Source organism: Zophobas morio, unplaced genomic scaffold, assembly GCF_036711695.1.
Source record: "Zophobas morio isolate AGI-343-1 ecotype UQ-CSIRO unplaced genomic scaffold, CSIRO_AGI_Zmor_V1 ptg000028l, whole genome shotgun sequence".
Classification (NCBI taxonomy): Eukaryota; Metazoa; Arthropoda; class Insecta; order Coleoptera; family Tenebrionidae; genus Zophobas; species Zophobas morio.
This window is the reverse complement of record NW_026972133.1, coordinates 5,403,198-5,415,292: the sequence shown is the minus strand read 5'-3', so window position 1 is coordinate 5,415,292 and position 12,095 is coordinate 5,403,198. Positions and strand designations below refer to the sequence as shown.

The 12,095-nt window shown below is 36.2% G+C and overlaps 2 protein-coding genes across 9 annotated transcripts; both read left to right on the top strand.

Annotated features, from left to right (window-relative positions):
- The first annotated feature begins 1,828 nt into the window (after window positions 1-1,828).
- On the top strand, window positions 1,829-7,244 carry LOC135136866 (uncharacterized). 2 transcript variants are annotated; one of them, XM_064066321.1, is made up of 7 exons: window positions 1,829-2,037; window positions 2,464-3,278; window positions 3,328-3,672; window positions 3,720-4,068; window positions 5,576-5,656; window positions 5,718-5,772; window positions 5,825-5,906. In XM_064066321.1, exons 2-6 carry the CDS (start codon window positions 2,488-2,490, stop codon window positions 5,757-5,759), a joined length of 1,608 nt encoding a protein of 535 aa, XP_063922391.1. In that variant the 5' UTR covers window positions 1,829-2,037; window positions 2,464-2,487; the 3' UTR covers window positions 5,760-5,772; window positions 5,825-5,906. The 2 variants fall into 2 exon arrangements, with proteins under 2 accessions (XP_063922391.1, XP_063922390.1); XM_064066320.1 differs by having other exon boundaries at window positions 1,830-2,037; window positions 5,576-5,772; window positions 5,825-7,244.
- A 443-nt stretch (window positions 7,245-7,687) lies between these two features.
- LOC135136870 (uncharacterized) lies at window positions 7,688-12,026 on the top strand. 7 transcript variants are annotated; one of them, XR_010281762.1, is made up of 6 exons: window positions 7,688-7,949; window positions 8,017-9,067; window positions 9,121-10,574; window positions 10,631-10,851; window positions 10,909-11,268; window positions 11,328-12,026. XR_010281762.1 is itself a non-coding variant. In XM_064066331.1 (3 exons), the coding sequence occupies exons 2-3, from the start codon at window positions 9,018-9,020 to the stop codon at window positions 9,692-9,694; spliced, it is 624 nt and encodes a 207-aa protein (XP_063922401.1). In that variant the 5' UTR covers window positions 7,707-7,949; window positions 8,017-9,017; the 3' UTR covers window positions 9,695-9,740. The 7 variants fall into 7 exon arrangements, 1 of the variants encoding a protein (XP_063922401.1); XR_010281764.1 differs by having other exon boundaries at window positions 9,121-10,581; window positions 11,034-11,268; XR_010281763.1 differs by having other exon boundaries at window positions 9,121-10,581; window positions 10,975-11,268.
- Window positions 12,027-12,095: the final 69 nt, after the last annotated feature.

Genomic DNA, 12,095 nt, shown 5'->3' with positions numbered 1-12,095 from the left:
AACTCGGTCATCTACAAGAGCTGCACGCAGTTTGCTTTTTTCTAAGATCATCGGATCTGCAACTAGTTTCAGTCGGAAACCTGATAAGACAAACCATGGCAAATTTAGACGTAGCCGCTGTCAAAAATGTTATTTTTATTTTCACTGAAGGCAGAAAAGTTACCTTTCGTCCTAACGTTGCAAAGAGTGCTTTAGGGAAAATTGTGAATACAATCAAATCGACATCACCTCAAATTAACATTCCCTTACATAACGACAACATATATTGTGTGGACAATGAAGCGTTCGTTCATTTGGTGGCATACAAGTGTGGCACAAGTTTAAGTTCAAAAGATACGTATTACACTGAGTCCAGCTGGAACACTTCACTACAAGAATGCAAACGGTAGGTTTATTAAAATTAAGGGAAATAAATATCTGTGTTATTTTTTCAGACTGCTCGACTATGTTAGTAAATTGAAACCGTTTCAACTTCCGGTTGATGGTGCGGTTGAAGCGATTCAAACACTTCTCAAGGAAAATTCGCCTCGCTTACTGGACATAATTGAGTCCAATTCCCAAAATTTAGAAAAGTGCGAAAAACTCGTAGAGGATTCGAAAGCAGTGTGTGAGTTGGTTGAAGCCATGAAACGATCAAACAAGACTTCAGTACCAAGTTATCAAAATGGACGACAGTATGAAGGACAGGTATGTACGAATATAATGTTCACTCAGTCTGCTCAACAAAGCACTCTTCCAGTATAGACAAGCAAATGTTTATAGAAATCAGAATGAAGACAATCGCGTAACTTATGCGGAAATTGATTTTAACAAAAATACGGTAGGTAAGTGTATGGAAGTAAATTGGAAAAATTTGTACTTTTGTGGTTTAAGGCACAGCGAACAGAACACGATGTTGACAGTGATATAAAAACAAACCTAGAAACGACAGCAGCTATACTGAATAAACACAAAGAATTTATCACAAATGCACACAAAATAGTTGAGACGCAACAGGAAGAAATTCGTAAGACTTTAGAAAATTTTGCTGCAATTGCAACGTTTTTGGAAAAGTGTGGCTTATATGACAGTTTAGGAGAAGAAATTGCTTCCGCATTGTCTTCTACAAGGTGAGTTTCTTGTATGGACCTTTTTTAATTAATTTTATATTTTTATTAACAATTTCAGGAAATCTAACGTTGATAGAGTTGTAAAAGTATTAAAAACACTGCAACTGGGGTACGAACAAATGAAAGGAGAAGCGAGAAGGGAGACAAACGCGGAGGTAAAGGAAGACGATGTAGTGACGATTGTGAAAGAGCTCGAAAAACTTCAACGTTACCAGGAGGTTCTCGATAAAATATTTGACAATTAGTATTTTAAGCACTTTTAAAGTTTGCTATACACAAAATTTCACGTCTTCATTTTAGTTTGATTGTAGTCTTCGTCTTTGTAAAACTTTTACATTTCTGTAGTTCTTTATGTGTTTTGTTACATGTCAATAAAATAATATGTTAAAAAACTACGAAGATATTTTTACTTAACATCACACATTTCAGAGGACCAACAGTGCCAGATGAGACTGAGGTGGTACCTTTCAACTCAACAACTTTCTAAAGGCAATGAATAAATGAATTCCACCAAATAAGCTCTAAAGTTTAGTGGTAGAAATTTTTTAAGGCAATTTTTTCTTTGTTTAAATGACGTTTTTTATATGACACCAAATGAGCAGCTTGTGGCTATAGATAATTAAATTACATATTTTACTGATAAAATATAAAATAGAGTTATCACAAGTGTTTATTTCAAATTTATTTATCTATTTCAAATACTGACTGTTTTGTAATAATAAGTAACACATCAATTTTCTCCTTAAAAAGTGATAAAAATTTTTCAATTTAGTCTTTTGAAAGCTGTGTCACTAGTGTTACCATTGTGTGTTTATTTATGAGATTTTTTTCAATAATGTGGGGACTAAATTACCGATAAAGATTTAAAAACTGATAACCTTATCGCAGGCGTAACCCAGTGTGCTTAGTATTATTACTGAAGTCAAAGGTAAGAGAAATATGTTTCAAATATTTTTAAACATATTATTATTATGTGTATTTTAAAACACTGGCGGCAGATTGTTTTGTACGTACAAGTTAAAATAATTTTTTAGATAAACACTTTTTTAATCTTTCTTCCTTCCGCTAATTTTTTTATGAGATATGACTTTCCAAATTCGTACAAGTGTTTGAATTTTTTTTAAGACAACCCTAAGTATTGCTTATTACTGTGGATTCATCTTATCTTTCGTATTATCTCACCAAATAATATATTTTGAGATATTTAATTTAAAACTTATTTTTATCTTTCAATTATTTCGTGGTTCAAAACCTAGATTATATTCGACCATCCCAGCTCACTTTTATAAAATCGCTCTAATTTCTTCGTGCTAAAAATAACTTATTCCTTTGAAAACCGTTTCTATGATTCCAGACAAACCGTTGGTCAAACTCCAATATGTGGGGTTTTCTCCCTCGTTTCAATAAGGACCCTCATGCCACACCCGACGATGTGAACCTCCTCCTGTTAGGCGAAACAGGAGTCGGAAAGTCGACTTTGATAAACTCAATTTCGAACTACTTCATCCATTCCAATTTCGCAAAAGCCCAGAAAGAGAAGGTCGAGATTTTAATCCCCATGTGTTTAAATATATCGGAAAAGAGCAAAGTTTATGGCAAACCAGACGACAACGAAGTCCACGAACCTGGCCAATCCGTCACCCAGAACGTCAAAGTACATCTTTTTCCTATTAAACTCGACCGCAAAACTATCAACCTGAGATTGATCGATACGCCAGGAGTCGGAGATCCCAGAGGAATAGAACAGGATAATATCAATCTGGACAACGTTCTTGCGTACTTGGCCACCCTGAAAGAACTCCACGGGATTTGTTTCGTTTTGAAGGCGAACCAGACGAGATTTACCCAGTTCGCGGAGTACTGTCTTAAGCAGATATTGACACGACTGGATAAGAGTGCCAGTCAGAACATCATTTTTATTACTACTTATAGTAAGACGTCTGGTTACACAGCTGGCGAGACCAAGAGTCACTGTTTGGAGCCGCTGGTTAGAAGTATACGATCAAGACCTCCACATGTGAGTATTCCTTTAAGCGATAAGAACATCTTTGCTGTGGACAACGAAGGATTCAAGGCCCTGTTGGAGATCCAAGACGGGACTAATTACGACCGACACGCAATGAAAGGTTTCGAGCAAAGCTGGATAAAGTCCACAAAGGAAATTCAACGGTAACCGTTCAACTATCTTTTTTCCAGAAACAAAGTTGTTGTTTTGTAGATTGTTGAAGTACATAATTGGAGATTCTAAACATTCAGCTTTGAACCCTCACGACGTTGAAAACACCGTCAGCATTAACGAAGTCAGGTTTCTCATCGAACAGCTCACCACTCTTATCGCTGAAGTGTCAGAATTGATACAAGACAACACCAGGGTGCTCGACAAGCATGCTCGGGTTCATATAGAGAAAACTGTGAACAACGAAAACCAACGGAGAACAGAACTGGAAGCAGAAAGGGCAATAATTTCGAAAACCATCGCCAAGTTTGCGTGCTTCCTGCAAGAACACGCACTGATTCCGTTCAATGACCTGTACAGCGTCTACATTAAGCAACGTATCAAAGAGTAAATCCTTACATATATTTTGACCTAAACTAACGTAGTGTTTTCAGTGAAACGGATCTAGGAAAGTCCGCTGATCAGCAAGTCATCACAAAATTCGAGTCAATGCTCAAAGAGCATGAACAGCTTCAAAAAACCTTACAAGAAAACCCAAGAGGGTTACAAGCTGCGAGCAGCCATTTGACCCTTGAAGAAATTAAGAACAGTGTCACGGAGCTCTACAATTTGAAACACATGGGGAAGAAGATACAAGAACTGATAAAAAAATCGAGCAATAGTAGACGCAAAGAACGCCAGAAAAAATTCCGCTGCACCGTTGAGCAAGAAATCATCTTGGATAAAGCAACCGTTGAAGACAACGACCACAAGGGACACCAATCGGTTAGCAGAAACCCTAAAGTGAGTAAAAAATGGTCTAATTTTACTCAGACAGAACTTATCTCACCGCTCAAGCGCAATTTTTTTCAAAACCCAATTTCTAATTTTTTCAGATTTATACAATTTGTTTCTACAAATTTTATTTTTATATAATTTAAATACTTAAATAAATTGGTGAAAATGTTAACCTTTCTGTGGGCAAGACACATGAGTACCTAACCTTTATTCTGACCAACCATAATAACAAATATTCCAGAAAGCAGAATGAAAACTTAGCTTATGAGTTACTCGTATGATAAATTAGATTTTATCGAATTTATCAAAAATATGTGAGCATATAAAAATAAATCAGCCGACTGCCAAATTTATACTTCTGTGGTGATATAAGAGCAAGCTCAGAAAAAAAGGCAATTATCTTGCAAAAACAACCGTCGACTTGTCGAGACCCTACAGTGAGTAAATAATGATCTAATTTTATTTAGACAGAACATACCTACCTCAATCATTTATTTAGTAAGCCCGGTTTCTCAGAAAAATTATAAAATTTGATTGTAAAGTGGGAGCACAGATTTTCAACAGGCTCTAAGAAAAACCTGAAAGATTATTTCCTTAAATGTCACTAAAAATTTGTAGTGCAGTCGTAGATTTAAGTGTTGTTTTCAGGAAATTTGAAGTGCTCAAGATCTCACGGCAGTCACCACTCGCTTATAACCGAAGACGATTCCAACTCGGTTAAACCGGCAGTCAGAACACACAAAAATTATGGAAAAGTTATTTACATAAACGTCAGGAAAATAAATCATTTCTGACGAGGAGCTCTATTGAAATACGAGGCTCCGAGTCAAATACGGACATTATACTGACATGTCATGTACTTTTTACATTTTTTCTGAAACCGTTAATTACAATAAAAATATTGATTTTAAATTTAATCCTTAAATCTGTTTTTCTATAAATATCTAGTGGTGCATTTCGTTCGTTTCTAAAAGGCCACAAAAAAAATTAGTAAATAGGCAAAAATCATCATTTTTCCATTTTTCGTGTCCAAGTTTTTTGCAATGGAAATATTTGGGACGAGGTTCCTTTAGGCATTTACGAAGCGAAAGCAAAGGCCGTGACGGGCCTGTTACTAAAAAAATAAAAAATCAGGTACAACGGGCTTTATCAAGCTTTTGAAGATTGGTGTAAGGCCAAGAAGGTTAATGGAAATAAAAGCTTATTGCGTCCTTGAAAGGACAAGTTGACGGATATCAAGGCAAAAAATCAAGAGTTGCTGGGTGTTCGAAATTTGGCAATTAGTAAAGAAAATAATGTTGTTATAAAAAATACGAACGCTTTATCTGGGATTAACACGTGCAATCTATAAAATACAAATATAAATATTAATAATAATGGAATCAAATGTAATTAAAAACGTTGCCTAGGCAGGGAAATGCAATATTCAGCCCCTCTTTAAAGTTTGTGATATCACCTCAAACAATTATTATTAACCAGTTTTCATTACAACAATTTTATCTGATTGTTTAAGAGCCGAACCCAAGACGACATGCACGAGAAGCTAATCCGCATCTCAGAGATTGCGAAGAATGATGAAAACTTTATCCAAAATGTATTCCAGTCCAACCTTAAAAATTTCATACAGAATATGACTAAGGTGGAATTATTTTTAGAAAGGAACAGAACGGACGGCGACGCTTTCAAAAAACAACTAATGTCTTTTTTGTCGTAAGTGTCCTAAATATTTCGATTTTTTGTTTCACAGTTTTGTTGCTTGCAGGGACACACACCCGTTAGTGAAATTTGAAAATTTGCTGGAGGAGTATGAACGAGTACAAATAAAACTGCGAGAAACAGGTCCAGATATAAAGGAAGAGGACCTCAAGGCATTTACAGATGAAATCGAAAACACAAGACTAATACCTGAGAAACTGTCTCCGGAGGGAACTTACAACGATCCAAGAGAAGCTCTCGGCGGCCCACATAGAATCCACAACTCTTGGGAACCACGCAATCATGATGCCAGATATCACCAAGAAGAAGACAAAAGTGGTGATCGTAAAAGTTCAGACGAAGACCTTGACACAAAACGTGAGAAACAACCACACAGAACACACCATAAAAGGGAACACTTGTCTAGACGCCACCGTAGTAGTAGCGAACGCTATGATTCAGATGACCACAAATCTAGAAAATCGTCCAATAGTGATAGTGCAAGTTCTGCTAGATTCTTTGACAACAGAAGCAGTGTCAAACAATCTAGGGGCAAATTCGCATCTAGGAAATCAATTCGTACTAAGAATAAGACTTCTAGTATATCAACAGGGTCAGAATAACACCACAGCACAAGGACTGGAAAAAAATCGCGAGACGAAGTGAAAGACTCGTCCAGATGTCTTGGTCAGCGCCGTAGAAACGACAGTTACGATTCGAATGACCGTAATTCTAGAGAAGCGCGCCAAGGGGGTGGTAATAACCACTCTAATCGCCAAGACAAATCTGACTTTGATTTAGATGGTGGTCATTCTAGTCTTAACCAGTCCAAGAATGAGAAAGAGTCTAATAAAATACACCATTTAGGTGGTGACCGTCCTGTCAAATCTTCCAAAAGTGCAGATAGCGTACCAAAAGATAAAGACGAAGCGTTCTGCAAGATCTTCTAAAGTGGAAACACGAAAGATACAGAGTCTGCAACAAAAGCAGCCTAATACTAACAAAGAAAATTGTGATTCCCTTGATAAACAATCTGTTATCTCTTCTAATAAAGATACAGTTCAAGTGATTAAGCCTAAAAATAAAATAAGACCCAAGTCTGACACACACACAGTTTAACGAAAAAATTCAAAAAACAGTTTTAAAAGCACTGCAACTACAGGACTGCAGAAGAATTCGTAAAACTTCAGGAAATTCTCGATAGACTACTTATCAGTTGGACTGAGTGCAGTCTTCGTGTTTGTAAAACTTTTATATTTCTGGAATTCTATATATGTGTTTTGTTACATAACCAAAAAATAATGTGTTAAAAAACTGCAATAGTAATTTACGCAACTAGTTCGGGATAGCCTGCTTCCCGCATGAACGCTTGTTTGAGGCACGACCGAAGGGAGTGCCGCATTTGCGTGAATGCGGGAAGCAGGCTCACGAACGTGTTGTGTACAATATTTTTTGCGACGAATAAACCTTTAAACTGAAGAGATTAACTGTGAGTTATTTATAAACAACGCCATTGACAGCGCCGTCAACACGTCACAATGTTGACACTACCCGAGTATTTTAAGGTTACCATGACAACGGGAAGTTAAATGCACGTGTGCGGGAAGTTCGACCTCCCGCACTCTGGTGAATGCGCGAAAGCTATCAAAAAAGGTCATGAGTGCAAAAAGTTATTTTTACTTAACATCACTCATCTCAGAGTACACAGCGTCACATGAATCTGAGATGGTACCATTTAGAAACTTTTTAAGACAATTAATATCTGTAAAAACGTTTTTTTAAATGTCTTTGTTTATAACCAGATGTCGTTTTTTAATTAATGACAGAAAATGATAATATTTTATTTTAGAGTTATCTTATTTTTGTTAATCTGCCCCCTTTTACTTTTTGTTTAATCTGATAACGCCATAGTGATTATTTCAAACTTATTTATCTATTTCAACTACCGAATGTTCTGTAATAAAACGCATTTAATAAAAACAACATTTTCTCCGCTACATAGTGACAAAAACTTTGTAATTTTATCTTTTGAAAACGGTGTTGATAGTGTTTCCATTATAATGCGTCGGTGATTATTTTCAACAACGTAGACTAAAGATTTTAAAACTGATAACCTTATCGTGGGTGTGTTCAGAACGATAGTTTACAGATAGATCACTGCAGTGTATTTAATATTATCACTAAAGGCACAGGTAAGAGAAATATTTTTCAACTCTTGTTAAGTATACCTTGAAAGATTGCTAGCATACTGTTTTGTAGCTACAAGTTAACTGCTCCAACCAACAACCCATTACATTAAAAATCGATATAACATTTTGATCGTTCCAAAAAATCTTTTGGCGATAACTCCAAAATGTTGAGTTTTATCCGGGAACGCATCTCACACCCTCTGACCACACCCGACGATGTAAACCTCCTCCTACTGGGCGAAACAGGCGCCGGAAAATCGACTTTGATAAATTCCATTTCGAATTATTTCAATTATCCCAACTTTAAGGAAGCGCAAAACGAGAAAATCGATATTTTAATTCCCGTGTTTTTAAACGCACCGGAAAGTATCAATGGTTCTGGTCAAAATAGGAACAAACTCCACGGAGAGATCAAATGTGCCACTCAGTACCGCAAAGTGTACCAATTCCCCATCGAAATGGACGACAAAACCTTTTACTTAAGATTGGTTGATACGCCGGGAATTGAGGATCGCAGAGGAATGGAACAAAACAATCTTATTCTAGACAATATCCTTGCGTACTTGAAAAGGCAGGGGAAACTCCACGCGATTTGTTTGGTTTTGAAAGCGAATCAGACCCGAATCACAAATTCCGTGGAGTACTATCTGAAATATACCGGGCATTTTTTTTAAAACTGAACATAGGCCTATGTTCAGTTTTAAAACAACGCTGTCAACGCAATGGAGTTGTTGTAATGTTGGTTGCAATACAGTTGCAATTGACTGCGTCGTTTTAAAACTGAACATAGGCCTATGTTCAGTTTAAAAAAAAAATGCCCGGTATATTAACACGACTAGATGAACGCCCCAGCCAGAACATTATTTTTATTACTACTTATAGTAAAGCGGCTGGTTACACATCTGGCGAGACGAAGCATCACTGTCTGATACCACTGGTTAAAAATATACAGTCAAAACCCCCACATGTGAGTATTCCTTTAAGCGATAATAACATCTTTGCTGTGGACAACGAAGCATTCAACGCCTTGTTGGAGATGCGAGATGGAAATTATTACCATCAACAAAAGCAATGGAAGGTTTCGAGCAAAGCTGGAATGTCTCGTCAAAGGAAATTCAACGGTAAATGCGTACCTAAGTGTCCTCTTTTTGGAATCAAAATTTCTCTATTTCAGATTATTGAGGTATATAGTTGGAGGTTGTAGAAACGCGCTTTTGGGAACCCGTGTGATTGAAAGTATTAACTCTCAAGTGGGTAGCCGTCCAACCACAGTTGACGAGATAAACCTTCTCCTCTTGGGCCAAACCGGAATCGGAAAATCCACTTTGATCAACTCCATTTCGAATTATTTCATTTATCCCAACTTCAAAGAAGCGCAAAAAGGGAAAATCGATATTTTAATACCAATACGGTTACGATTAACGGAAGATTCAAGTCAATATGCCACTCAATGTGTCAAAATGTATCCATTCCCCATTGTAATAGGCCAGAAAATCTTTAACCTGAGACTGATTGACATCCTAGTCTTGTTGATGAACATCCTACTAAATCGTCCAGAAAGGAGTGCAGTACGAAAGAAAAGGGTTCTAAAAATCAGAAGAAGCTCAAATCTGAGGACGAAAGTTGTGACTCGGATGATAAACGTTCGGTCAGATCTTCCAGCGATCTTGAAACCAAAAACGTCCCTAGTTCAGATGAAACAAGTTTCGAAGCAGTTGAAAACGAAGAATGATGTGTGGACGTTTTAAGTTTAGAAAATGCTTTGTAGCACGCTGTAGTAAACATTAAAGCTTTGACAGTTTTTTATTTTACCGAATTGCCAAAACGTCCATAACTATTAAGCTTTTTGTGACTAAATTTTCTTTTTTTTTTTCCAGAAAACATCAATCAGTAGCAAAGTTTTGATTTTGGTTTAAAGTATGACAGTCTTCAATTTACTTCTGCTTGGTGAGAGTGGGGTTGGAAAAACAACTTTCATCAATTCTCTTATCAACTACTTTCGGTACGACAACAACATAGATGCTGCTGTCATGAATACGGCCATAGTGGCAGCACCAATATCGTTCTCCATAATCGATGCAAATAACAAAGATGTATCTCTTTCCTTAAACGCAAACATTGATGGAGTATATAATGTTAAAACTAACACAAGGGCGAAAGAGTACTTAGTCCCGATAAATGGACATCAGTTAAGGCTCATAGACACCCCAGGATTTGATATGTCGAAACATGAGCAAAACCAATTTAAAAATATCTTCCAACAACTTGGTCATCTACAAGAGCTGCACGCAGTTTGCTTTTTTCTAAGATCATCGGATCTGCAACTAGTTTCAGTCGGAAACCTGATAAGACAAACCATGGCAAATTTAGACATAGCCGCTGTCAAAAATTTTATTTTTATTTTCACTGAAGGCAGAAAAGTTACCTCTTATCCTACCGTTGCAAAGAGTGCTTTAAGGAAAATTGTACATACAATCAAATCGTCATCACCTCAAATTAACATTCCCTTACATAACGACAACGTGTACTGTGTGGACAATCATTTGGTGGCATACAAGTGTGGCACAAGTTTAAGTTCAAAAGATACGTATTAAACTGAGTCCAGCTGGAAATCTTCACTAAAAGAATGTAAACGGTAACTTTATTATAATTAAGGGAACCAAATATCTGTGGTATTTTTTCAGACTGCTCGACTATGTTAGTAAATTGAAACCGTTTCAACTTCCGGTTGATGGTGCGGTTGAAGCGATTCAAACACTTCTCAAGGAAAATTCGCCTCGCTTACTGGACATAATTGAGTCCAATTCCCAGAATTTAGAAGTGCGAAAAACTCGTAGAGGATTCGAAAGCAGTGTGTCAGTTGGTTGAAGCCATGAAACGATCAATTGAACAGCATGAAGGACAGGTATGTAGAAATATAATATTCACTCAGTCTGCTCAACAAAGCACTCTTACTGTCTAGACAAGCAAATGATTATAGAAAGCAGAATGAAGACAATCGCGTAACTTATGCGAATATTGATTTTAGCAAAAATGCGGTAAATGTATAGAAGTAAATTGGAAAAATTTGTACTTTTGTGGTTTAAGGCACCGCTAATAGAACACCATGTTGATAGTGATAAAAAACAAACCTAAAAAAGACAGCAATTATACTGAAAAAACACAAAGAAATTATCACAAATGCACATAAAGTAGTTGATGCGCAACAGGAGGAAATTCGTAAGACTTTAGAAAATTTTGCTACAATTGCTACGTTTTTGGAAAAGTGTGGCTTATATGACAGTTTAGGTGAGGAAATTGCTTCCGCATTGTCTTCTACAAGGTGAGTTTCTTATGTGAACTTCTTTTTAAATAATTATATACGTTTAATACCAATTTTAGGAAAAATGAGATCGATAGAGTTATAAAAATGTTAAAAGCACTGCAACTGGGCTACGGACGGATGAAAGGAGACGTGAGAAGAAAGTCAAATACTGAGGTGAAGAAGGACGATGTAGTGACGATCGTGACAGAACTCGAAAAACTTCAACATTACCAGGATGTCCTCGATAAAATATTTAACAATTAGTATTTTAAGCATTTTTTGATTAAATTGTACATTCTATTGTGTTAGAGTTCGTCACAAAATTTCACTTCTTCATTTTAGTTGGACTGCGTGCAGTCTTCGTCTTTGTAAAACTTTTATACCGTGAAGTTTTTTTTTCTCTGAGCATAGTATGTTGGGTTGCATATCCATCCTCCAATGGATTGATTTGGACTTTTAAAAACTGAACATAGTATCACATAAGATTCGTCATAATTGACGAGTAGGCCATGTCAACGATGACATTTACAGTAAAATGTTTAACGATTTTTTTTTTTTTAAAAGATCAATAACGTAAATTTTCTGTTCTTTAAACTTGTACTTATTACAATACCTTAACATGAAGACAGTGCCAAATGTCAATGGCAATATCTTTGACAATCTATTACAAGCAGGTATGCAACCAACTTAACATTGATCCTATGTATGTCCTATGTTCAAAGAAAAAAAAACCTCATGGTATATCTAAAGGCAATGAATAAATGAATTACACCAAATACGCTCTAAAGTTTAGTGGTAGAATTTTTTTAATTCAGTTAATACCATAATAAATTTAGAAATGTTGT